Source organism: Chelonoidis abingdonii, chromosome 9, assembly GCF_003597395.2.
Source record: "Chelonoidis abingdonii isolate Lonesome George chromosome 9, CheloAbing_2.0, whole genome shotgun sequence".
Lineage (NCBI taxonomy): Eukaryota > Metazoa > Chordata > Testudines > Testudinidae > Chelonoidis > Chelonoidis abingdonii.
Window position 1 is genome coordinate 41,736,976 of NC_133777.1, and position 24,247 is coordinate 41,761,222.

At 52.3% G+C, this 24,247-nt stretch overlaps 1 protein-coding gene across 1 annotated transcript; it reads left to right on the top strand.

Annotated features, from left to right (window-relative positions):
• Positions 1-6,008: 6,008 nt before the first annotated feature.
• On the top strand, positions 6,009-14,657 carry DUOXA1 (dual oxidase maturation factor 1). Its single transcript, XM_075069055.1, has 6 exons — positions 6,009-6,155; positions 8,029-8,086; positions 10,047-10,181; positions 10,394-10,607; positions 12,194-12,408; positions 14,437-14,657. The coding sequence occupies exons 1-6, from the start codon at positions 6,009-6,011 to the stop codon at positions 14,655-14,657; spliced, it is 990 nt and encodes a 329-aa protein (XP_074925156.1).
• Positions 14,658-24,247: the final 9,590 nt, after the last annotated feature.

The following is a 24,247-nucleotide window of genomic DNA, read 5'->3' on the forward strand; positions in this document are numbered from 1 at the left end:
TGGATCCTCCCCTTAGGCTGGGGGGAGGTCCTTTAGAAGTGGGCGGGCTTTGCCCGCCCACCCCTGGGATGCCAATAGGCTAACATATCTATTTCTCAGTACTTTACTGTAGCCATCTGGCCTTGCCCCATCACACTGGGTAATCTGTTTTAATCTATTTGCTGTCACTTAAAATCTATCTTTCTGTAGTTAATAAACTTGTTTTAATCAGAAACAGCGTGTGTTTGACTAAGGTGTCTGGGGAAAATCTCAGTTTGATTAGCACAAGTGTGCATAGTCCTCTTCACATTGGGGGAGAGGCAGTCCAGGTATTAAACCCATATACTGGCCAGATTTGAGCAGAGCAGGATAGGACTGGTCTGGGGTCCCAGGCTGGGAGGCTGGTGATCAGAGAGCCTGCATGTAACTGCAGCTGGGTGTGTCCCTATCTATGTGAATGCTGGTGAAAATGTAGGCTTGGAGGGCTTTGCAACTTGTCACAGAAGCACAGTGTGAGAGGGAGGCCAGGATGGTGGGTCAGAGGGCTCAGTGGCACCCCAGTTCCAGGTGGCACCATGGGAGGAACCTGTCACAGCCTCCTTCTCTTTCTATTCTGCTGATGACTCAGTTTTCTGAGCCAGTGGGGTCTGCCATTTCACACAGAGAAGGTTGGCTTTGTATGCATTGGAGAAGTTCCAGATGTGACCAATCCTGACTTAGGCTTCAGAGAACCACTCTTTGTGTCTGGGCTTGGGGTCCCTGGGTACTCTAATCCACCGACAGCACAGAATGGACCCTTTCTTTCTCCAGCACTGAGCTAGGAAAGCCCCCTAGACCACCCACACTATCTCTCACAGTCCCTAAGTCAGGGCAGAATTCTTCCCTATAGTGCTTTTTTCCAGGGCTTTAGCATGTTTAATCAGTGATGCCCCTGCCCTAGCACAATGGTCCCACAGCCTGATAGATCTCACCGCTCAGATATTTCCCCTAGTATCCAGCTACATTTTCATTCTCTTAATTCCTCTCGCTCCATGTCTAGTCACCACCTATAATTCCTCATGTGTCCCAGGCATTGGGAGGAATCCCCCTCGGGTGGAGGCACCAGGTGCCAAGATACAGGACCCATGCCCCTAAAGTGAGAGGGAAGAAGCCCCTCCAAGCAGAAGGCAACAGGGAGAAGGCTTAAGTCCTGCCTCAGGGCTGGGGTTACACTGGTGCAACTTCCCTGCAGGAGGGTGGCGTGGGCAGAGCAGGACCAGCCACTGGCTGCAGGCTCTGACTGTGACACCAACCCCAAGTGTTCAAAAATCATGAATCAGGCACCTAAAATCATGAAATTGGCTTCAAAAATCATGAAGTTTTAAAAATTCTTCATGCTGGGTTCTTTATTGACTGTGTTCTGGCTTCTGAGCATTGGATCACAGTTTCCAGCTTTCCTCCACAACCACCAGGGCTAGACATTTTACTTCACCCCCTCGCCCCAAGAAAGCTGAGATTCTCATGACTCCAGGAGCTGGGGTCTTAAGCATAACAAATATCATGAGACTTGTAATGCAGTCATGAGAGTGGGCAGCCCTGCTGTGAGCCAAGGCTGGGGACTTGCTTCATTGGTGCACTGAGTAGTTTTCTTGTGACATCCCATCTGCACCCCCTGGCATGTCATGTGGCACCCCTGCCAAATGGTGCAAGTTACAGCACAGCCCCACCCACCCCTGCTCTCTCACCTGCTCAGCCCAGGGCCAGACTCTGCTCTCAGACAGGGAGAGGTGAACCCAGGCTGATCCCAGTCCGTGTGGCTGTTGGAAGTGAAAGCAGGACTGGCCCAATGTGTAACATGCAGCACAGGGGCCTTGGCAGCCCATGTTGTCTCACTGATACAGTGCTGGATTAACACCGATTCTGCACACCTCCGCCCTGGATTTAGGGATGGAGCCTGTGCTGGGCAGGGTCAGAGGGGAGTTCAGCTGCCCCCAAATGGGCTCATTGAAAAAGGCAACTGGAACTTTTAACCGTCCAGCTTTTTGCTTGACTGAAACTAACCCAAAGGGGCCAGCGGGGGCAGGACAGAGAGTCTGGAACGTGCCTTTCCCCTGCACCCCTCTATCCCAGCAGGCTCCCAGCAGGCCCTCAGCACCCAGAGGGTGCTCACTGCTGCAGCAGATGGGAGGGGTCGTGTCTGTGGCTCTGCTGCCTACTCTCTGCACCGGGGCTTGGAGCATGGGTGGGTAACTGCAGTCACAGGAAGATGTTGCTCAGGTGTGGGTGGGGCTGGTGCTTCCCTGACACACTCCAGCAACCTGCTGCTGTTGGAGTGCAGGAGGAATGTGCCATGGGGAAAAGCACAGCCAAGACGCGCAGGCCTGGCCGCCTGCCCATTGCCCAGGGAGTTCCTATAGAGAGAGAGGGAGAGCAGCTCTCATTCTCTAGCCAGTGCTCAGCTGCGTGTGGAACCACTGCTCAGCAGCCCAGCCAGCCATTCGTGATTAGCGGCGACAGGTAAATCAGCATGCGTCGCTGCTGTCTCAGTGCTGTGCTCTCACACACAGCCGGAGAAGAGCTAGGCCTGGCGCATGGGGGGACGGGGGCATTTCTGCGGGTAGAGTGGAGCTTCTGGGACACCCCCCTTTGCTGGGGGTGCTGGCAACTAACTGCCACGGGAACTAAGTGCCTCACTGCCATGGTGACAGAGGCTGCTCTGTACATGAGAATGGGGGTGGGGGGAAGCTGCAGCCTTGCTTCCCTGGGGTCATATACTCCTGAGCAGGCGTCTGTGGCATGATCAAACTCCTGGACTGTGGGGCCGGGGGGTCACTCACTGCACCCCAGAGTCACCGGTCTCCTTTGAGCAGTGCTGCAGGGAAGGGGCAGAGAGAGCTCCGTGACGGTACAAGGAAAAGGGCCCCTCACCTAGAACTGGAATGGCCAGCTCAGCACCCTCTTGGGGCTGAATGTCACCATCTCAACAAGCCCCTCAGGCCAGCGCTTTGGGCTCCGGCAAGAACGTGCAGCCAATGTTAATAAATGGGGGAGGTGGGGACAGGAGCAGCGCCAGGGTTTTTGCCGCCCTAGGCAGCAGCGGTCCTCCTCTGAGCATTCAGCGGCGGGGGTCCTTCCACTCCACATCTTCGTGGCACTTCGGCAGCGAGTCCCGGAGCGAGCAAAGGACCCGCCGCCGAATTTCCGCCGAAGACCTGGAGCGGAAGGACACCCTGCCGCTGAATTTCCGCCAAGGGCGGCAAAATGCCACCCCACAAATCCTGCTGCCCTAGGCAACTGCCTAGGATCGCCTAGTGGAAGCGCCAGCCTGGATGGGGATTGTGCTGCTTTGGGTCTCCCTTCCCTAGCACCCCCAGCCTGGCCCTCAAGGACAGACTGCACTCTGGTGAGGGCACAGCACAGGAGCAGAGACCTGAACTGGTCTCCATGGAGTTGGCAGAAGACACTGTCATGCTGTCATGCTCCAGTACCAGCTCGGGGCTGGCTTATGTGCCCCAGAAGTGTTCATCATGAGATTCTTTCTTTAAGGCTCTTGCAGGCATGGCTGAGGGGCCTTTAAATAAGGTATTTGACGCATGGTGCCACCTGGTGGCTGAACAGTATAATATAGTTTAGCATTCTATCACTCTGACCAGCTCAGAAGCGCCCTCAGCAGCTCCTTGCTCTTTGGCTGCAGCGGTGGCTCCAGGCACGGGCGCTCCAAGCGTGTGCCTGGGGCGGCAAGCTGCGGGGGGCGCCTTGCCGGTCCCTGTGGAGGTGGCAGACAGGCAGCCTTTGGCAGCTTGCCTGTGGGAGGGCCTCTGGTCCCGCAGATGATTACCTCCTGCAGGCAAGCTGCCGAATCTGCGGGACTGGGGATCTCCTGCAGGCAAGTCGCCGAGGCAGCCTGCCTGCCGTGCTTGGGGTGGCAAAAAAGCTAGAGCCGCTGCTGTTTGGCTGAAATGCCCATTTTCCTGAGAGTCCCATGTTTCCCCTCCTCTCCCAGCCCCTTTGTGCTCATGACCGACCCAGGGAGGGAATTTGCCCTGGCACTGCATTGGGCCCAGGTGAAGTATATTTGCCCCTCCCGACGTGTGCCTACCCTGCCTGAGGCCCTGGCCTCTCTTGCCTGTGAATCAGGGGCGGCTCTAGACATTTCGCTGCCCCAAGCATGGCGGCATGCCGCGGGGGTGCTATGCCAGCCACTGGGAGAGTGGCAGGCAGCTCCGGTGGACCTCCCGCAGGCGTGCCTGCAGAGAGTCCACTGGTCCCACAGTCCTCTGGACCCACGGTTTGGTGGATCTTCTGCAGGCATGCCTGCGGGAGGTCCACCAGAGCCGCGGGACCAGCGGACCCTCTGCAGGCATGCCTGCGGGAGATCCACCGGAGACGATTTCCCAGGGAACGAGGCAGTAGGCAATTCAGATGTGCGAAGAGGCTTTGAGGGGGTTCTGCAGCCTCGTGCCATGTCTCTGGGGTCCTGGGCAGGCATGGGGGTGCCGTGAAGAATTTGTTCCCATGATGACTTACTAGTTTTCCTTTATTGACCAGTGGCAGCTCTATTTGTGACTCATGGAGGGACAGGCTGGCAGCATATGCACAGGGTGACTCACTGCCTGTAATCTGTAAATCTGCGGGGTGTGCAGATCTCTGTGTGCTCAGTGCCCACACCTCAGACCAGCTTTTCAGCAGTGCCCAGCGCCCATATCCCCAACCCAGAATGCTGAGCTGTCCTGAGAAGCTGGCCCATGAAACAGCCAGAGCATGGGCCAAAACCAGGGCAACCAGCGACAGCCAGACCCCTCCCATGGTTCAGGAGGCGTCTTGCTTTCCACTATACTGATGGACCTGACTGGCTGCTTTCGGAGAACCTCAGCAAAGGCCATTTCCACTTCAAATTGTGCAACTTTTATGGTTGGGGGGTTTTCCCGTCAAATTTGAGGTGATATGGATGAGCCATTTTTGAGATTCTGATATTTCTATTGATGGGACTCACAAGATACATGGTTTTTCAAACCACATTTGATTGAAACATGACTTGTTTAGTCTAGGCATTTTGATTCCCTCAAAAGATGGGGCAGGGTCTAGTGAGCGGGACTATTTCTGAGCTGGGAAAAGACCTATCTCACAGGCTTTAACTGTTTGTCCTTTTTTGTATTTTTAATAAAAAGTTAAAATACTGTTGAATGGTGCATTTGCCATGAGCTTGAGCAGGCCAAGGGTCTCTGCACACCAAACCCCACGCCCTGTTCAAAACTGGTTATTGTTAAACAATAACTGGGTTGTGATAGCACCTTTGGCCCTTATATTCCATCTAAATTAATACAACAGGGTCCAGGGCTGGGATAGCAGGAGGCCGTGGGCTGGGACTGAGGGGCACTGACAGAGCTGGGGGAGCAGGGCTGGGAGAGCAGGGGGCTGTGAGCTGGGACTGAGGGGCACTGACAGAGCTGTGGGGGGCAGGGCTGGGATAGCAGGGGGCTGTGAGCTGGGACTGAGGGGCACTGACAGAGCTGTGGGGGGCAGGGCTGGGATAGCAGGGGGCTGTGAGCTGGGACTGAGGGGCACTGACAGAGCTGGGGGGGTAGGGCTGGTCTAGCAGGGGGCTGTGAGCTGGGACTGAGGGGCACTGACAGAGCTGGGGCGGTAGGGCTGGTCTAGCAGGGGGCTGTGGGCTGGGGCTGTGGGCTGGGACTGAGGGGCACTGACAGAGCTGGTGGGGAAGGGCTGGGATAGCAGGGGGCTGTGGGCTGGGAGTGAGGGGCACTGACAGAGCTGAGGGGGCAGGGCTGGGATAGCAGGGGACTGTGAGCTGGGACTGAGGGGCATCGGCAGAGCTTGGGGGGCAGGGCTGGGATAGCAGAGGACTGTGGGCTGGGACTGAGGGGCGCCGGCAGAGCTGGAGGAGGCAGGGCTGGTATCCCAGGTTATATTTCCTCTGTTCCCCAGAGAGGAGGACGTGTGTCCCTGCTCTGTGGGGAGGAATAGCCAGAAGCATTCGTTTGACTCGCTGCTTGTTGTCTGTAGATCTCCTGCCTCTCCCAGGCACTGTGATGACCTTGTTCGATGGCTCCTTCCCCTTCTACCCCAACACCAGGATGCCTTTCCCCTTTAACACGACCTTGGTCCTGATCATCTCGGTGTTCGTCAGCGTGTTGGCCATGTTCATTCTCATCTTGCCTGGAATCCGGGGCAAAGGGGTAAGGGCCGGGGTTCAGTGGTGGGGGTGGGGGATGCACAACTCCCCATGCTAGGCTAAAAGCAAGGGGAAGTTCTCCCTTTTCCTCCTGGCTGGTGAACTCAGAGCTCCGCTGCTGCGTACGTGGCACAGACTGATAGGCCATGATGGCACGGAACAGCTGACACTGTCTCTGGATGGGTGAACTCCCCTAGGGGCAGATGATATTGAACTTGTATGCTGGGGAGGCACTCTGGGGGCTGCGGGGGGTGTGAGCGGCCATCTGACCACTAGAATAACCCACTAAAGTAGTGAGGAGGCAGAGAGCCCTCCCCTCCCCCAAGAAGAGACAGACACACACTCAGTGTGCACGAGACCCCAGGAGGACACATCACTTCCCCTGTAACCCAGTCACTAGTCACCACCCAGGGAACTAGAGGGGCTATTGCAGCAACTTTGACCAGGGGAAATGCACTCTGGGCACTCCTCCTAATGAAAAGCAGCATGGAGGGAGCTAGCCTCGCCAAGGACACTGGGTCAGAAGCCTGCTTTCATGGACTCTTTAATGTCTGAGGTATTATCTAGAGGTGGGCCTGGAGCCTGGACCTGGCTCCGACTTCCATATCTGGCCCCATCTCGTGGAGGTCTGGACCAACTGCCAGACTTGTGAGGCGCAAAATATCCTTGCACCAGCCCTTCTTTCAGCACCTGCCCAGCTCTAGCCTTGGTGGTGTCTGTCCCACCATCCCACAGCTGATGTGTGAAACCCACCCACACAACCCCATAGAAACAAGGAGAACTTCAGTGAAGAAAGCCACACATCATATGCCGCGACACCCCACGTCCTATCAGTTAATCTCCACACCTCCACAAGGAATGCACTGGCCTTGTAGCAACTGAAACCCCACCCAACATACCCCTCTGCCTCCATCTTCAAGCCAAACCCTCACTGTGACTTCAGACTGTCCCCAACACTGGGATAAAATATAATAGCCCTGGTAACCTGTGCTTACATTAGATCTGATTGACCAACAGGTTTCCCGTCTGGTGTCAGATTCCAATGTTGTGACATATTTTCTTCCTGAATTGGGACAAAATGTTGCAATGTTTAAACTTCTAGTGAATTGAAAAGTTCCATTTGGGCACAAGGAAACAGAACACTGCTACCTCATTTTCAACCTGCTGAAAGGTTTCACCTTTCAAAACATTTCAGGATGCTTCTTTGGCCTGTGAAAATGCAGTGGCTCAAGGAGTTGTAGGTCTGTGGGCCTCTGCCTCCATTTTCCCTTAGAGACCCCACTCCACAGCTGGACTCCATCTCCCATGATGCACAGGAGTCTTTTCCTGTGAGGAAGCTGCCTCAGTGATTTGTGGGAGTTGCAGTTTCCTGTCCCATCTCAGTTTGTTTCAGACTCCACCACTCCAACTTCAGTGCCCTGGGGGCTCAGGAGTACGGTGACCTGACATCCCGATATTATCAGGACCATCCCGATATTAAGGGCTTCGTCTTATATACGCAATTATGCCCTCCTACGCTCCTAAAAATGTGTCCTGATTTTTCACACTTGTTATCTGGTCACCCTACTCAGGAGGGGGGCAGGTTCCAAAACATTGTGATTTGTTTCGGGTTGAGGTTTCTAACTGAACTCGTTTGTTTTGATTTTCCTGTCGGAAAATCCCTCTGAAATCGATCTTTTCCCACAGAAAATGGTGATTTCAATGAAGCCCTGTTTTCTGAAGGAAAAATGTTTCGATCAGAAATTTCTGGCCAGCCCTGGCCTACAGGAACCATGAAGTGAATAGAACTTCTCTGGTTCTGCCATTGGCCTCTATTGAGTTCACAGCCTGGAGAAGGGAATGTGGCTGGCTCCTGATCTGTCCTGTCGTTCCTACAGAGGTTCTTCTGGCTCCTGCGAGTGGTCACCAGCCTCTTCATTGGAGCAGTGATTCTCAGTAAGTACTTGCTGCCATGCCCTGGGTTCCCCGTAGTCATCTGCCCCTTCAGGCAGGGAGGCTGGAACAAAGCAGGAAATAGCAAGAAGCCCTCCCCAGTAGAAAGGTGAGGAAGGGCAAAGGTTGATGAGGACCAAGAAAGGGGCAGTGTCCCATTGAATACTCCATGGGGAAAGAAGGCGACTCGATTCCTTTTTTGACTAACATTCTGAGGCACTGGCTCCAGCAGTGCAGTTAGCGAGCAGAGGAATGGCTGGCCCCGCTAGGATAATTTATTTGCAACAAATCATTCAAGCAGCTCTCCTCTAAGGGTCATCTCCCAGCACTTACAGAACACAAAGCCCACTGCCACCGGACAGCTGCTGGGGGCCCCTAGTCATGAATGTGTCTGCATCACAAACACTAGCACCTCAGCGGAACCCTCTGTTGTGCCTTGTCAGGGAGGCCTGGGCTGATAGATGTAGAATTGCCACCACCTCCTGGCCACAGCCTTTCTAGGGCAGGGCTGTGGGGCGAGGGTGGGGAAGGGTGAGCAGGGGGCGGGTCTGACCTATGGATACCGAGGGAATTGCAGTCCCTCGGGCTATCGATCCAGCCCTTTCCCCTTGGGCTCAGTGAGATCCCTTTCAGGCATCCAGGGCTGCAATGCCCTGGTGTCCCAGCAGCACAGTGCCATCTGCCTGGTGGCATCGGGGAAAGGGCAGCTGTCAGAGACGAGACCGCTGACATTCAATGAGTGGAGATGATGGAGCCAGAGGTGCTGACTCCATGGGTGCTCCAGGGCTCAAGCACCCATAGAAAAAATAGGGAGTGCTTAGCACCTACAAGCCACAGCTGTTTGGTGGGGCCACCGATCAGCTGTTCAGCAGCTGGCGGGAGGCACTCAGGGAGTGGCGGAGGCCTTGAGGTAGGGGGTGGAGTGGGAGCGGGAATCACTGGAGCAAGGGCAGGAAGAGGTAGAGTCAGGATGGGGCCTCTGGGGAGGGGGCGGAGTGGGGGCGGGGCCTTGGGGCAGAGCAGGGGTTGAGCACTCACTGGGAAAAATAAAAGTCAGCGCCTGTGCTGGGACGGATGTGCAGGATTCAATCATACTTGCACAGAAGCTGTGAGCAGTGACCAGGCCACCGCCAGCGCTGGGTGCTGTACATCTCAAAGTAAATAAACCCTTCGAGGCTGGCTGCCAGCGCTTGCCCCCTGCATGTGACCGACAGGCTCCTTTGCCCTGCGCTGCAGAACAGGTCATTCACACAGGGGCCAGAAAGTGAAATCCCGCCCAGAGATGAGCTGAGGTCATGCATTTGTCGTTCAGGCTCCCCAGCAATTCCCTGGGGCTCAAGGGCACCACAGAGGCCAGCTGGCTTTTGCTCATGTTCACCCAAAGCCCCATCCCCCCAAAACCAGTGCCCCATGTGAACAAGCCTCCTCACAAATTCCACTGCCCCTGCAAGCAGCCCAGCTCCCTCCATGCCCATGCACAGCCCAGTGCCCTCCCCCAGCCTAGCGACCCCTGGCCTGTTCTTTGCTGAGGGGATGGGGAACCAAGTGCCTTTTCCCCCAGTGAAGTTGCCCCCCTCACCAGAGGCCACCACTGATGGTGTGTCTTCTGCTGGGACGTGAGGCTCTCCATACTGGGGCTAGGACGGACAGGACACACTGTGGCCTCCGGATCAGCCGAGCAGGACAATCATAGAGATCACGCTGAGATAGGGCTGTGCTCTGACTGCCCCACGCAGACCCTGCTGTCATGCTGTGGAAGGTGTCCAGTTGACTCACCCACATGGTCTACATGGCGCAGTTACAGGGCAGCCTTATATTAGAACGCTCTTGGTGCACACCCCTCTGATGTACAGTCACTTGGCTGCTGCCATGGAGACAAGGAGTTTGTCACTCGATCTTTGTGCACAGTCAATGGCTGGTTCAGTAGCACAGGGGCTATGTCTGATTACTGCCATCTTCACAGGTGTTAACTTCACCAGGGACTGGGAGATTGGCCGGGTGACGGCGAACACCTCCTACAAATCCTTCAGCCGCGCCATGGTGAACGCAGAAATTGGTCTGCATATCGGCTTGGCAGGGGTCAACATCACGCTAGTGGGTGAGTCCAGGTCTTTGAGTCAAGGGCGAGTAGGAGGGGGAGGCACTGGAGTCTTTCAGCTCCCCTGGGGCAGGTTGGCAGGACAGAGGGGAGGTAAGATCAGCAAAAGTGCCCTGCCCTTGGGTGACTGAGCGCCCTTCCCAGCTCCCTTCCCCATGTGCTCGGTGTCCTTGATCTTGATCGGTCTCCTTGATCAGGTTTCTTTCCTGCAGGGAACCCAGTGAATCAGATCAATGAAACCATCAACTACAACGAACATTTTGCCTGGCACTTGGGAGCAGACTACACCCGCATCTACGCAGACAGCCTGGTGAAGGGGCTGCCCAGCCCCATCCTGTATGTGGCAGAGAAGTTTAGCCAGCACAGCCCGTGTGGCGTGCACAACCGGTACAGGATCTCCGGCCACTATACCTCTGTCACTCTGTGGTAAGGCCCAGCAAGACGCCGCGCCTTGGGAGAACCGTCCACAAGGGAAGGGGATCCTCTTGGGTAAAAGGTCAAAGAACTTCAGTGGATATTCACCCACTTCACCCTGACAAAGTGGGTATTCACCTACGAAAGCTCATGCTCCAATACTTCTGTTAGTCTATAAGGTGCCACAGGACTCTTTGTCACTTTTTAAAGACCTTCAGTAGCTTCCTGAGATGCACAGAGTGTGGCTCAATGTAGCATCATACCAGGACTGATTTAATTGGCCATAAATCATCCTTAGAAAATGACTGTCCAAGGCTTGAATAGCATCTGACAGGTTGCTCCACTGTTGAGCAGTCTGCAGGGTTATCCAGATGCTCTTAGCACTGAGCTAAGGTTTACTTAGCTGGGTTCAGGACCTGCTGCCATGCCACCTCAGAAGCTAAGCAGGGCCAGTACTTGGATGACAAGAACCCCTCTGAGATGCTCCAGATATTGGTGGTTCTGTAGCTGGTACTCTTCGTTCTCAGTCAGTGACGATTCAGTGCATCACCTAGGGGATAGGTGGAGGTGCCAATCCTGGAGGAGACACAGCCAAGGCCCTGGCCACCCATGGTCAGTTATGGTTACATGGCATTTTTGCAGAACTAGTAATTGCATTCTGCCTCCCAAAAGCCCTCCTGCAGCATCAGTGGGGTACCATGTTCTTTGTCACTCCCTGGCCCAAACTGCTGTAGGGTCTTGCTTTAGAATGAGAGGGTCATCTCCCAAGAAGTGTTTATCAATATCCAGAGCACCCCTGGCAATGCTGCTGTGGGGGGCCTGGCATCACAGAGCAGTTATGTCCCTTGATAATGCCATCTGGCGTGGGTAGTTAGGAAATTCTTCCGTATGCACACGTCCCATGCAGGGCTGGCTCCAGATTTTTTGCCTCCCCAAGCAGTGAAGAGAAAAAAAAAAAGCTGCGATCGGCGGCACTTCGGCGGCTGCTCTACCACCACCGCTTCATTCTTCGGTGGCAATTCGGCGGCAGAGGGACTGAGGGACCTACTGCCAAATTGCCCCCGAAGATTTGGACTTGCCACCTCTGTCCATGGACCCCCCAAGCACCAGCTTGCTGTGCTGGTGCCTGGAGCCGGCCCTGGTCCCATGGATTCTGAGGCCTCTCAAAGGAAGATGTTGCCCTAGTTGAGGAGTGAAGAGGCGCATGTGTCCTGTGAGCACTGGGACCCCTACACTTGCACACTTAGCCCAGTTCTCATTGCACACTATCACCATGCCCAGTCCTCCTTGTTACCGAGGAGAAGGTGGTTTCAAGGGCAAGTGTGTCCAACTGGGCTCCTCTAACAAAGTCATTGCTGGAATTCAGTAGCATTACTCCGGGGCTGAGCTCAGCCAGAAGTGCCCCTCGGGCGAGGCGGGAGGTTGGGTTCAGCGCAGAGGCAATGGGATCTGTGGGCCTTGCTCTCTGTAGCCTTTTATACTAGTGCAAAGGATGCTGCCCACTAGTGGTCGGCGAGAAGGGCTCGGGAGCAGCCCAAAGCAGGTCAGTGTGAAAACGAGGGACGGCCTCTCCTTTTAACCCCACTGCTTTCTCGCAGGTTGGCCTTCTGCACCTGGCTGATTTCCAACATGCTGTTCTCCATGCCAATCCTGCTGTATGGAAGCTGCATGATCCTGCTCACGGCAGCGCTGCTGATCTGCTCACTGCTCTTCTTCTCTGTTGCGAGGAACTCCCCGATGTGCACCATCCGGTTCGGTCCAGCCTCCTTGCAGACTGTCTATGGGGCATCCTTCTGGCTCACGCTAGCAACAGGTCAGTGGGCTGCTCCTTGGAGTGAACTGGGGTTTTCCTCTTCTTCAGTGGTTCTATGTGACCTAGCAACACAGAGAAGGAGACAGGTGGGACCAAAGCCCACCAGCTCCCCACACGCTGCACTTGGCCCCAGAAAACTGATGATGTAGGATGCTTCCACCTGATTCCACCAGGGAAAACTGGCTCAGAGCTCCAGGGGAACGTTGCCCAGGGCTCTAAAAGTCCCTTGAGAAAGTTCTTTCTGGATCCCAAATGCAGCATTACATTAGCCATGAGGAAGGAGAGGACCCTGGGCTGTGATTCTGGAGAGATGGGCCAGAGCAATATTGCAGCTCACGGGCCCCCTAGGGCCTTGGATTTGATTAAATGCCTAGTCAGACAAATTAGAGGGTTCTAATCAGACAGCAAATTTCTGCTTCTCCTTGGGGTGGGTAATGCCATTTACCCGAATCCCTCCCCACCATTGGGATACCAGCAGTGCTTAATTTGTACCAAACGAGGTGCCAGGGCTCAAGTGGTTGGGTGCTGGAGCTCCAGTAATTTTGTTACTTTCATAACTGATGCGGCAAGCCCAGAGGTGCCGGAGCTGTGAACTGCCAAGCCCAGAATTGGTGGGACTCTCAACTGCCAAGCCTAGAGGTACTAGGGGCTCAACCCTGGCAAGCCCTGGCACAAGTTAAGCCCTGGATAACAGTGCAAGAGGAAAAACATTGGAAATTCATGCCCATCATGCAAAGAGTTGGTATATTTTCAAAGAAGGCATTCACCAGTACAGTATGAGCAAGTGACTACAAGGGTTGGCATATTCAACTCTGCTAATATTGGAGCAGTAAATCTAGGACTGGTTTGATACATTTATTAAAGATCTGGAAAAAGAACTGAGCAGCAAGGTAGTAAAATTGGCAGATGACCCAAAAATATTGAGGATGGACAAAATCGGAGAAGAACGTGAGGAACTTTAGAAAGAGCTAACCAAGCTACATGATTGGGGGGTATATAATGACAGATGGCATTCAGTGCTGTTGAATGTAATGTCATGCACATTGGAAACAGCAGTTTTAGCTATTCAGACTCACTAGTGGATTCTAAATTATCTGTAACTACTGAGGAAAGGGGCAAGGCTCACTGGAGACAGCTCAGTGATGTCCTGCTCAGTGTGCAACAATAGCAGCGATCTGCAAAGCGAACAAGATGTTAACATGCATAAGGAACAAGATGGATAATACAGAGGATACTGTGTTATATAAAGTGGTAGCAATCTGCATGGAACTTGGAGGGTGCAGCAAAGTTGCAGGAGGGAAGGGAATGGAAGACGCACCAGGCCGTCGGTCAGTGTGCATATGGCTGGAATGCTTAATGCTGTTGCAGCGGCTCTGTAAATAGTTCTCTCCATAGAGATGCGGTTTAGTTTTTCAAGCACAGAGTTCTGTCATGTTATGACATGCGACAGGGAGGCCTCTCCGGGATACTATAGTCCAGGGGTCCCCAATGCGGTGCCCGTGGGTGCCATGGCGCCAGCAGGGGGCATCTAAATGCGCCCATGTCCTGGCTGGCGGTGGAGCACCCACCGAAATGCTGCCGAATTTCTGCAGCGTTTTGGTGGCGGCACCTCTTGATGACGTCACTTGTTGGTGGCAAGTGATGTCATTGAGAGGTGTCGCCACCAAAACGCTGCAGAAATTCGATGGTGACGCCTCTTGATGATGCCACTTGCCGCCGACAAGCGATGTCATTGAGAGGTGTCGCCGCCGAAATGCCGCAGAAATTCGGTGGCATTTCGGCAGGTGCTCCACCGCCACCACGGTCCTTTGTCTGGCGCCCGCCAGACGAAAGGGTTGGGGACCACTGCTATAGTCCATTCTGCTCACCATGTCCCAAATCATGGACTGCTTCACACTGCACCGTCAGAGCAGAGTGATGCCAAAGCCTGTGTAGTTGGCCATGAGGCTCTGGTGGCACAGAGGTAATATAGTGCAGGAAAGGTCCAGATATGCAGCCTGTAACTAGTCCCCCCATGTTGCGTTGCAGGGCTGCTGTGCTTCCTGCTGGGGCTGGGCGTGATCGTCCTGAATTCTGTACAGCCTGAGAAGCTGAAGCTGGTCTTTAATCTGAGTGAGGAAGGGAGAGAGAAAGAGGAAGAGGAGGGGCCTGTCCAGCTATCCCTGAGAGACAAAGCAAGCTCCTCTGAGCAGGACATGCTCCTGGCGCCCCTGAGCGAGCATTGCAAAGTGATGGTTACTCAGCTGTAGGGAATCCCTGCTGGGTTCCTGCCATTCCCCTGCCTGCCTGGCGGAGCTGAGCCAAGATGGGAAGGTGGTAGCAGCCTGTGCCCGGGCTGAGTGAGGGCTTTCTTGCGGCCTGTCCACCATTAACTGCCCCCCTCTGCACAGCTCTGCACAGCCACACGAGGCATGTAGGCATGGCCCGAACAAGCCTGGGGTCCATCTAGCCTCAAGCTGCACCCAGCGATGGCCAGCTCTTTCCCCCGAGTGGTTGTGCATTGTGTAGGACCCAGCCATGTGTCTGAGCAGCTAATGTGCATTGCCTTCCAGTAGCCGAGCCTGAATTCCACTGGCCATCCCCCAGCTTCCCTAGGTCCCTTAGTCTTGCCTAAGCTCAATAGTTGTTGCCATTGCTCCCCTCCTCACCTAGATCATTCAGAAAGGTATTAAACAGCACAGCCCTGGTATACCACCCTGGGCAGCCACCAGCTGTTACCGAAAAACAGATCATTTATTCCTCGTTTTGTTTTTGTTTCTCTCGGGTACGGCTGCACAGCATCTGCAGGGGTAATTCCCAGTGCTAGTACCTAAAAATAGCAGCAAGGCTGTGGGATGCTACCACGCGAGAATTACCCAGGAGTCGGAGGGCTTGTACTCAGGTGGTCACACTGCTGTTTCTAGGGGCTCCCTTGAGCATAGCTAGTGCATGTTTATCTTCCCGTGCTGGGAATTACACCTCCCTGCTGCTGTGTAGATGTACCCTGGGTCAGTTTCTGATCCCAGGCAGGAATTCTTCCCCTCTCCCTCCAGCACTACTTAGTTGCCTTACAAGCTTCTTACGAGGGCCTTTATGGAAGGAGTTTTGAAAGTCCAAATCAATACAATCAGGCAGCGCGCCATTTGATCCTGCTTTCTAGGGTGGTCAAAGTGTGCCAGAAGACTGCAGAGACATATTGTCCTTCCCTGGCGCCAAGCTGGTTCGTCCCTCACCTAGCACCCATCTAGATGCTTTATCACTCTCTCTGCAAAGGTTGTTTCATACTGTTCCCCTGGATCTAGGTGCTGACTCCGTGGGTGCTCCAACCCTGGAACACCCATAGAAAAAAATAGTGGGTGCTTAGCTTCCACTGGCAGCCCCTCCTCATCAGCTCCTCTCCCTCCCCCCAGTGCCTCCTGCCCACCAATCAGCTCCTCCCACTCCTTCCCAGAGCCTCCCACCTGCCGCAGGTCAGCTGTTCATCAGTGTGCAGGAGGCAATGGGGGCGAGAAGGGGTGTGCTTGGGGGAAGGGGCTGAATGAGGTGGAGTAGGGGAGGTAAGAGGCAGGGTGGGAGCTTGGGGGAAGGGGTGGGGTGGGGGCAGGGTCTGGGGCGGAGTGGGGATCAAGTACCTCCTGGAAACTCATAAAGACGGCGCCTATCCCCTGGCACTGTAATTAGGCTCCCTGAGGATCCCCGAGCTTGCCAGGACCAGAGCTGATTTCAGCGAGCTCTTTCAAAACTCTTGGATGGATGCCACTTGCCTCTGGTCCCACTGAGGAATATACTAAGAAACTGCACCATCTGCTCAGGACACTCCCTACACTAACACAGGAATAAATCAACATTCCCTTAGAGCCCTGACCACGGTTATTCTATCTACTACCCAAGATCCACAAACCTGGAAATCCTGGCCAGCCCATCATCTCTGGAATTGGCACTCTCACTGAAGGACTATCCGGATATGTGGACTCTCTACTCAGACCCTACACCACCAGCACTCCCAGCTATCTCCGTGACACCACTGATTTCCAGAGAAAACTACAATGCATTAATGATCTTCCAGAGAACACCATCCTAGCGACCATGGATGTAGAGGCTCTCTACACAAACATCCCACACACAGATGGAATACAAGCTGTCAGGAACAGTATACTTGATGATGCCATAGCACAACTGGTTGCTGAGCTCTGTGACTTTATCCTCATGCACAATTATTTCAAATGTGGTGACAATATATACCTTCAGACCAGTGGCACCACTGTGGGCACCCGCATGGCCCCACAATATGCCAACATTTTTATGGCTGACTGGAACAAAGCTTCCTCAGCTGTCATCCACTCACGCCTCTTCTCTACCTATGCTACATTGATGACATCTTCATCATCTGGACCCATGGGAAGGAGACTCTGGAAGAATTCCACCACGATTTCAACAGCTTCCACCCCACCATCAACCTCAGCCTGGACCAATCTACATGGGGGGTCCACTTCCTAGACACCACGGTACAAATAAGTGATGGTCACATTAACACCACTTTCATGCCTCCAGCTTCCATCCCGGACATACCACACGATCCATCATCTACAGCCAAGCGCTGAGGTACAACCACATTTGCTCCAACCACTGAGAGCAGAGACAACACCTACAAAATCTTCACCAAACATTCTCAAAACTACAATACGACACAAGAGGTGAAACAAATCAACAGAGCAGACAGGTAGCAGAAAAGCCCTGCTGCATAAGACAACCCAGAAAGAAACCAAGCAAACTCCAGTGGCCATCACCGTAAAGTATAAGCTAAACCTCTCACACATACATACAGGGATCTACAACCCATCCATGGACATGATCCACTTGCTTCACAGGCCTTAGGGAAGGCAAGGCCAGTCCTTCGCACAGGACAACCCAACCAACCTTAAGCATATTCCACTTAGCAACAACACATTCCTATAGATGTCTACACTCAGAACCAATCCATGCAACCCTCGATGCAGTCTGCACCAGATAATCTACACACTAGCGAGACCATAAAACTAATCAGATCAGCCACACAGTTACACTCAGTTCATTACACTGCAACGTCCACCAAATGTACATAACACCATATGGTGCCAGCAATGGCCCTCTACTAGTACAACTCGGCCAATACGAATTCCATCATAAGAAGGATAAATGGACACAAATCAGATTTAGGAATGGCAATATAACAAACACTGTAAGGAGAACACGTTCATCTGCTCTTGGACACACAATAGCTGATTTTAAGGTAGCCATCTTGCAGCAAAAAAACTTCAGGACCAGACTTCAAAGAGAAACTGCTGAACTTCAGTTCATTTGCAAATTTGACACCATCAGCTCAGGATTAAACAAAGGCTGTGAATGGCTAGCCAACTACAAAAGCAGTTTCTCTTCCCTTGATGTTCACACCTCAATTTCTAGAAGAGGGCCTCATCCTCCCTGATTGAACTAACCTCGTTATCTCTAGACTGATTCTTGCCTGCATAATTATACCTGCCTCTGGAAACTTCCACTACATGCATCTGACAAAAGCTTATGCTCCAATACGTCTGTTAGTCTATGAGGTGTCACAATACTCTTTGTCGCTTTTTACAGATCCAGACTAACATTGCTACCCCTCTGATACCTACCACCTAGTCTTGGTGATCTGGCTGTTCTTTAACGTAGCTTTTCCCAACACCTCCTCCTCTGAGACCTCAGTCTGACAGTGCCTCATCTTTGCTATCTGAAGAGAGTAGGTCTGAGGTAATCTCCCCACCCACTTCATGCTGGAGAGTGATGCATTTAGCTTCCCTTCAGTGTCTGTCCCCAGCAGACCCACTGATCGTCTCAGAGGCTTCCTGCTCCAGAGATACTTGGAGGAGTTTTTGTGTATTGTTTTTATGTCCATGGCTATTTGCTCATCAGGTTCCCTCTTCACCCTCCCAGTCTCTGTCATGCATTGAACCTGCCAAAGGTTATGCCATTGAGGCTGGATTTCGGTCTTCCAAAGGATACCTGTTTGCTTTAAATACCCTCTTGAAACCTTTTTCTCTTTGGGGTTTATCCTGCCACCCATCACTGCAGCACTGGCCACTTAAAATCAATAGCGCTAGTGAAGTTCCTAGTGCACTTCATAGATCTCGGACACTTCTCCCCTTTCAGGGGTAAGATCTCGGCTTGTAGGAGGCTTTGTGTGTTTTTCAAAATGTTTTAATTTATTAGTCTTGGGGATTCTTTAGGTGTTTGGTTTCAGGTTTCCAGGGTTGTTTTGAGAGCCAGATGGCTGTTTGTAGGTAGAAGGGGGTGTTCACGCTGTGAGTGTCCTTTTTACAGTAGAAAGACCTTTTCAAAGGAGGAGGTTCTGCAGTGTTTCCTAAAGATGGTCAAATTCTACCCTCGCTGGGTCTACTCTGGATGCTGGTTCCATAGCCAGATCCCTGAGACAGAATGCTTTGGCCCAGCTCTCCCGTGTTTTGTCCTTCGGTGTGAGGAGTCTTGACGCCAAGGGTGAGGATTCAGATTGTCTCCCCTTTTATTTGAGGGTCTTTTTGGTGAGTTGTATTGGGTTTTTTTTTAGAATCCTGCTGTCTAAAGATTCATGGCACCGAGATGTTTTTTATAAGATTTCTCCTCCAGGGATATGGACATTAATTAGACCGTGGTCATTGGCTCTTACTTGATGGCTCAGCAATACTCACTTCTTGAACCATCTCTGGTGAGTGATTTAGGACTGAACTGAGCATCGCCTCACCTCTTGAATGCCGTAGAACTAGCTCTTCCAAGGGACACTCATGTAAGGTGTCAACAGTCTCTTCTCTCACTCTCTCCCCCCCCCATGACATTTCACCAGCTTATGTGTGAGCAGTGGAAGTCACTTATTATTGCCATTTTATTAAGCTTTGATCTCCATCAACAAGGTGCCCTGAGTGGGTTCTTGGTTGCATTCACACTAAATCCTGTTTTGTAGGTGTCATATTAAAGCATTTTGGGATTAGCTACATGAAAATGGTTAATGTAACTGGTTTAATTTAAGGTGTGATTTTAAACTGAGTTAGTGCCTGTGATGGGGTAGGCTAGGCCCAGAGGCCCCTTGCTGGAGACCTCAGTATCCTGCCACACCCATCCGAAGACAGGAGGGGTAGAGAAGTCCTCCAAGTAGCCTAAAGTAGCTGCAGGGGAAGCAGCCAATCAGAGGCTTCAGGGAGCAGCCAATCAGGGCCCAGGAGGCCCATATGAAAGGAGCTACAGACAGAGACAGACTCACTTTGTTGCTGGAGCTAGAGGAACGTAGATGGTGCTCCTAGCTGGCTAAAAAGAACAGCAGCACTGTAGATAGCTTAGTGCTGGCAGGGACAGGGAGAGTGAGGAAGCACCCCTGGCTGGCTGGTGGGCCTGAACTTAGATGAGCCCTATGGTAAGGTGAAGTATTGGTGAAGGCTGGTGCTGGGGGCAGTACCAGATTTACCCTGGTGCCAATGGCTCCATAACACTGGGCCAAAGCTCAGAAGGAGCCCCATAATATTCACTTCCTCCCCTCTTGCAGTGCTGCAGAAGCAGAGGCCCTGAGAGCAAGCCTTGGAGCAGCAGGGATCTGGCCTGGGAGTTGTAGTTCCTTGGCCAGCTCTCTACCTATAGAGCTGGCCCTAGAGCAGGGAAAGAACAACATTTCCCAGTATTCCCTTGGCAGCTGTCAACAGGAAAGAGAGTGGGGAAGCTGAAACCCCATGCCTTTCAGCTTGCTGTGAAGGGGGTGGCACTGTGAATGAGGAACAAGTATGCCCAAGGAGTATAAAAGGTTTTGGCCCAGATATCACCCCCTGAAAACTTCCCCAGACTGGATTAGGGATGCTGGTGTGACCTCATGTGGCAGCTCCCAAAGAAGGAATTGGGGGGACTAATGGACAGTGCACCTCTCTATCTAAAACCTAGCAAGGGAGGTATGTGGATCCCACCAGAAGTTAAAATAAGTAAGGGAGGGAAGGCTCTACTAGAGGACCTGGGCAGCTTTAGATACAGTACCAGGCATGTAGGAGGATTTCTCCATCTGAGACATGGAAGCAGAAATTGGCTTTTCCTTTCCAGATTTATCTAATATTCAAAAAGGGAATCTAGCACCTTCCTTCCAGATTTGAACACTCTCAAAATTCAGGAGTGCTCAAGCTCAATTTAGGCTGCTGTTACTTCATTTCTCCCAAATCAAATATGCTGATCCACTGTAACTTGCTGTAGAAAAAGCAGGATAAAATTGAGCAACAAATGCTGGCATCTCCCTAGTGCTAATTAGGACTGGAATTGCTATTTTCAACAGCCATTATCATTTTAGTTTTGTTTGTTTAAAAGGAAGGCAGTAATATTGCACTGGCAAATTCCCCATAGAAACAAAGAGTGGAAGCAAAGAATAACAAAGTGTGATAGACCCAGGCCAGTTGGGTATAGCAGAAGGCAGATATACTGGCCACTGGATTAACAGTTTTCTGTTCCCTGACTGACCAGAGCAGGGGCTGCTCCAAGCTAATGAGAACACTTGACTCTAATTAACCTGCAAAGAGTCAGGTGAGGCTGTTAATCTAATGTGACTACCTGACTCTAATTAAGGCCCCCTGATACTATAAAAAGGGCTCACTCTAGTCAGGCAGAGGAGAGGAAGTGCAGCTGAAGGGCTGGTTAATGAAGACACCCTCAAACCATCGGTAAGGGTGAAGAAGGGAGAAGCAGGAGAGCTGTGGGGAAGTGGCCCAGGGAAATGTAGCAATTCTGGTAGTGAAAGTTTGGCTGCCAACAGCTGCTACCATTAGGGTCCCTGGGCTGGAGTAGAGGGCGGGCCCAGGTTCCCCCTGCCCTCCAGGAACATCTCCTGGGAGGGAAAGTCAGGCCCCTATCAGGACAGGAGGCTAAACTGTTCTGAAATAAGCCCCCAGGGACAACAGAGACTGTGGGAGTTCTCTCACCAACCTCCTTGCTGGCTTATGATGAAAAGGGCTCAGTAGACTGTACTCCTGGCCCTAGAGAGAGAAGGGCTACATGGAGGGTCACAGTGAGCCACTTAGGCTAGCATAAACTGCTTAGAAGCGCAGGACCCACGGGGGCAAGGTCAGAGCTCTGCCACAAAGGGCACCTCAACTTTTCCTCATTTATGTAGGCAGTCTTAAAATATGGATCCATCTGTCCTCCAGTCACACAAGCGGAAAATAGTTCCACTTTTCTGCAGTTCTGTAACCATGTGGGAATCAGTCCTGTCTGTGTTCTGTGCACATCCAAAATTCCTACTGAAGTCAGAAGTGCCTTGCTTTTGTGACCATACTACCTGATATTTTCAGCCCTTTGTAAGCAAAGTGGGTTTACATTTAGTAATTGGGTGGGAAGGCTCTCAGAAAAAGTTAAGTACTATAGGAGGTGTTGCTTATTCACAAGGTAATGTGAGACCTTCCTGTTACAATAGCAAATCAGTGCAGCATAGAATCCACTTTGCTCCTAGAGTCCAGAATGAGGTCCTTTGCTTCTGTACACAGCCCATTAAAAATAATGAAAAGATTCCCACTCACTTCAGTCTTTGGACAGAACTGGTTATACACAGGGTAAGTCCATTGTCTTCACAGGGTCCTGGCCTCACAGCGGAGAGGGGGCCATGTGAGCTTGTTGCAGAACTGCTGCTCAGGGATGGGAACCTCCTGGCATCCCAGCCTCCAAAATCATTCAAGTTGCACTTTCTGCACAACTTTGTGCCAGCTGAGGGGTGTGTGGGAAGTAGTGCCCTCTGCTGCAGGTGATGGACATCTCATGTACTTAAAGCCATGGCCTAGAAGAGGGAAGCACTTAATTGCAGAATCTGCAGCTGCCTAGGGCCAGTGCCACGAATTAAGAGTCCCTAGTGCTGCCATTGCAAGGTTCAACCATGCTCAGCCTTGGAATTGCCACCCTTCCCACAGCTAGTAAGTGCATCTGTCCAAAGCTGGCAATTGGCCCCATGATTATAGCTAGAGAAGCTGCAGGTGGCTCTGTGACTACTGGGGACTATTAAACTAGAGCAGGTAAAGAAACTGGAATTAGCCTCAAGGAACAGAGGTCACCAGTAGGAAAGGAATGTCAAGGGAAGCAGAGAAAGAGGAAGCAGGTCAGGCTTGCAGTGGGAGAATGGCCCCAGCTGATTGGGGAGCACGTCCAAGGTAGAAAGGAAACAAGCATGGGGAGAGGTGTGGTGATCAGGTAGTAGACTAGCATGTAGATGGGAGCAGAGAGAGAGAGGCTGGTGTCTTCAGATTCCCAAGAGCTAAGTCTTCACTTTGGGGAAATGGTGTTTGCAAGTGGCTTGCTCAAATGGCAGGATGGGTGCTCAGGGAGAGATTTATGAGAATTGATCAAGTATCTGCTGGCTTCGGAACTTTGAGCTGAGACCAGAACCACGTGCAGTGACTGGTGACATAGGGTGGTACTGGAGACATGGCTAGAGAAGGTCTGAATGAGGAAGTAGATAAATCTGTGGGGAGTTTCCCTGATTTCTATGAAAGTTCTGCTCACTGTTGACACTGGTAAACTCACATGGGTGTACAGCTCAATGAGAAAAACTGGGGGCTGAGGGAGCTGTGTATGGCAATGCATGCAGTCACGTAGAGGGGTGTGATCAAAATGAAAAATGTCTCTGAGATTCAGTACCAGATATACTATGGCACTGCCATACAAGGCCCACACTCGGAGCCCACAATGACTACATAGGGGCCCACAAAAGGTTAATCTGTCCCTGCTGGGAGAAATGGCCCAGAGAACTGAAAGCAGTGTAGTTAAAGGGACATAGTGGCATGTGGCTGCTATTCTTAGGGTTCCTGGGCTGGGACCTGGAATAGGGGGTGGGCCTGGGTCCCCTCATAGGCCCCTGGGGAAGTGGCCTGCAGTTGGACAGAGATAAGCCCCCATAAGGGGATATGAACTGTTAAGGGGCCTGGTTGGAGAGCTGGGGCCAGAATGGAGTAAGAGGGCAAAAGCATTGCCTCCAGGGAGGAAGCCCTGAGGGGTACAGCCTGAGGCCAGGCCTGGGACGCTGAAACACCTGTCCAGAAGGCAGCACTCGCAGGAGGTGGGTGCCATACCACAACAGTGCCAGAGTCTTTGTGGACACTGTGATCTCAGTTTTAAACCAGACTATGATGTTGCGTAATTTTAGTTAGGGACTTATCTCCATTGTGAGTTTCTGCACTGCAAGACACGGTCTAAATCTACAGCACACCAGCCTGTGTGTCTACACATCCCCTGTGGACACTGCTACTGCGCACTGAATATCCCCCAGGAGCTGATACTGCGCAGCAAGTTGGCACACTGCAGATTCAAACTCCAGCTTGACTCACAGTAACTTGCCATGTAGACAAGCCCTAGGAATCAATTAAACTGGACAGAAACGAGCCCCTCTTCAACTGGAATAAGGGTGTCCATGGAGCGGTTAACACTACTTTAACGAGGTGCAGCTTTCCTGTGTAGCCTATATTGGCATAACTTATGTCACTTCAGGGGTGTGAATAAACCACCCTCTGCTGGGTGACATAATTACACCGACATAAGTGCTCGTGTGCACAGTGCTGTGTCAGCTTGAAAGTGTCGCCTGCTGACATTGCTTCTGCCACTTGCGGAGGTGGGTTGTTTTTATGGTGACGGGAGAGCTCTCTCCCGTCAGCATAGAGTGTCTTCATCAGGCATGCTGCAGCAGCGTGACTGTATTGGGCTGCTGCAGTGCCATACGTGTAGGCATGGCATTAGTGACAGTAAGAATCAGATCCTCTGAGAAGAACAGCACCATCCCCCCTTCTAGTTTCCCATCGTTTCAAGCACTTTGACTTTTTCACGGCACTCTTAACACAGGCCCAATCAGGGC

Bases quoted from the DNA above. Each gene is read 5' to 3' on its own strand.
- DUOXA1 (XM_075069055.1), top strand. From the start codon at position 6,009: ATGACCTTGTTCGATGGCTCCTTCCCCTTCTACCCCAACACCAGGATG. The intron at 10,182-10,393 runs GTGAGTCCAGGT...TCTTTCCTGCAG, and splicing joins GGTCAACATCACGCTAGTGG to GGAACCCAGTGAATCAGATC. The intron at 10,608-12,193 runs GTAAGGCCCAGC...GCTTTCTCGCAG, and splicing joins TATACCTCTGTCACTCTGTG to GTTGGCCTTCTGCACCTGGC.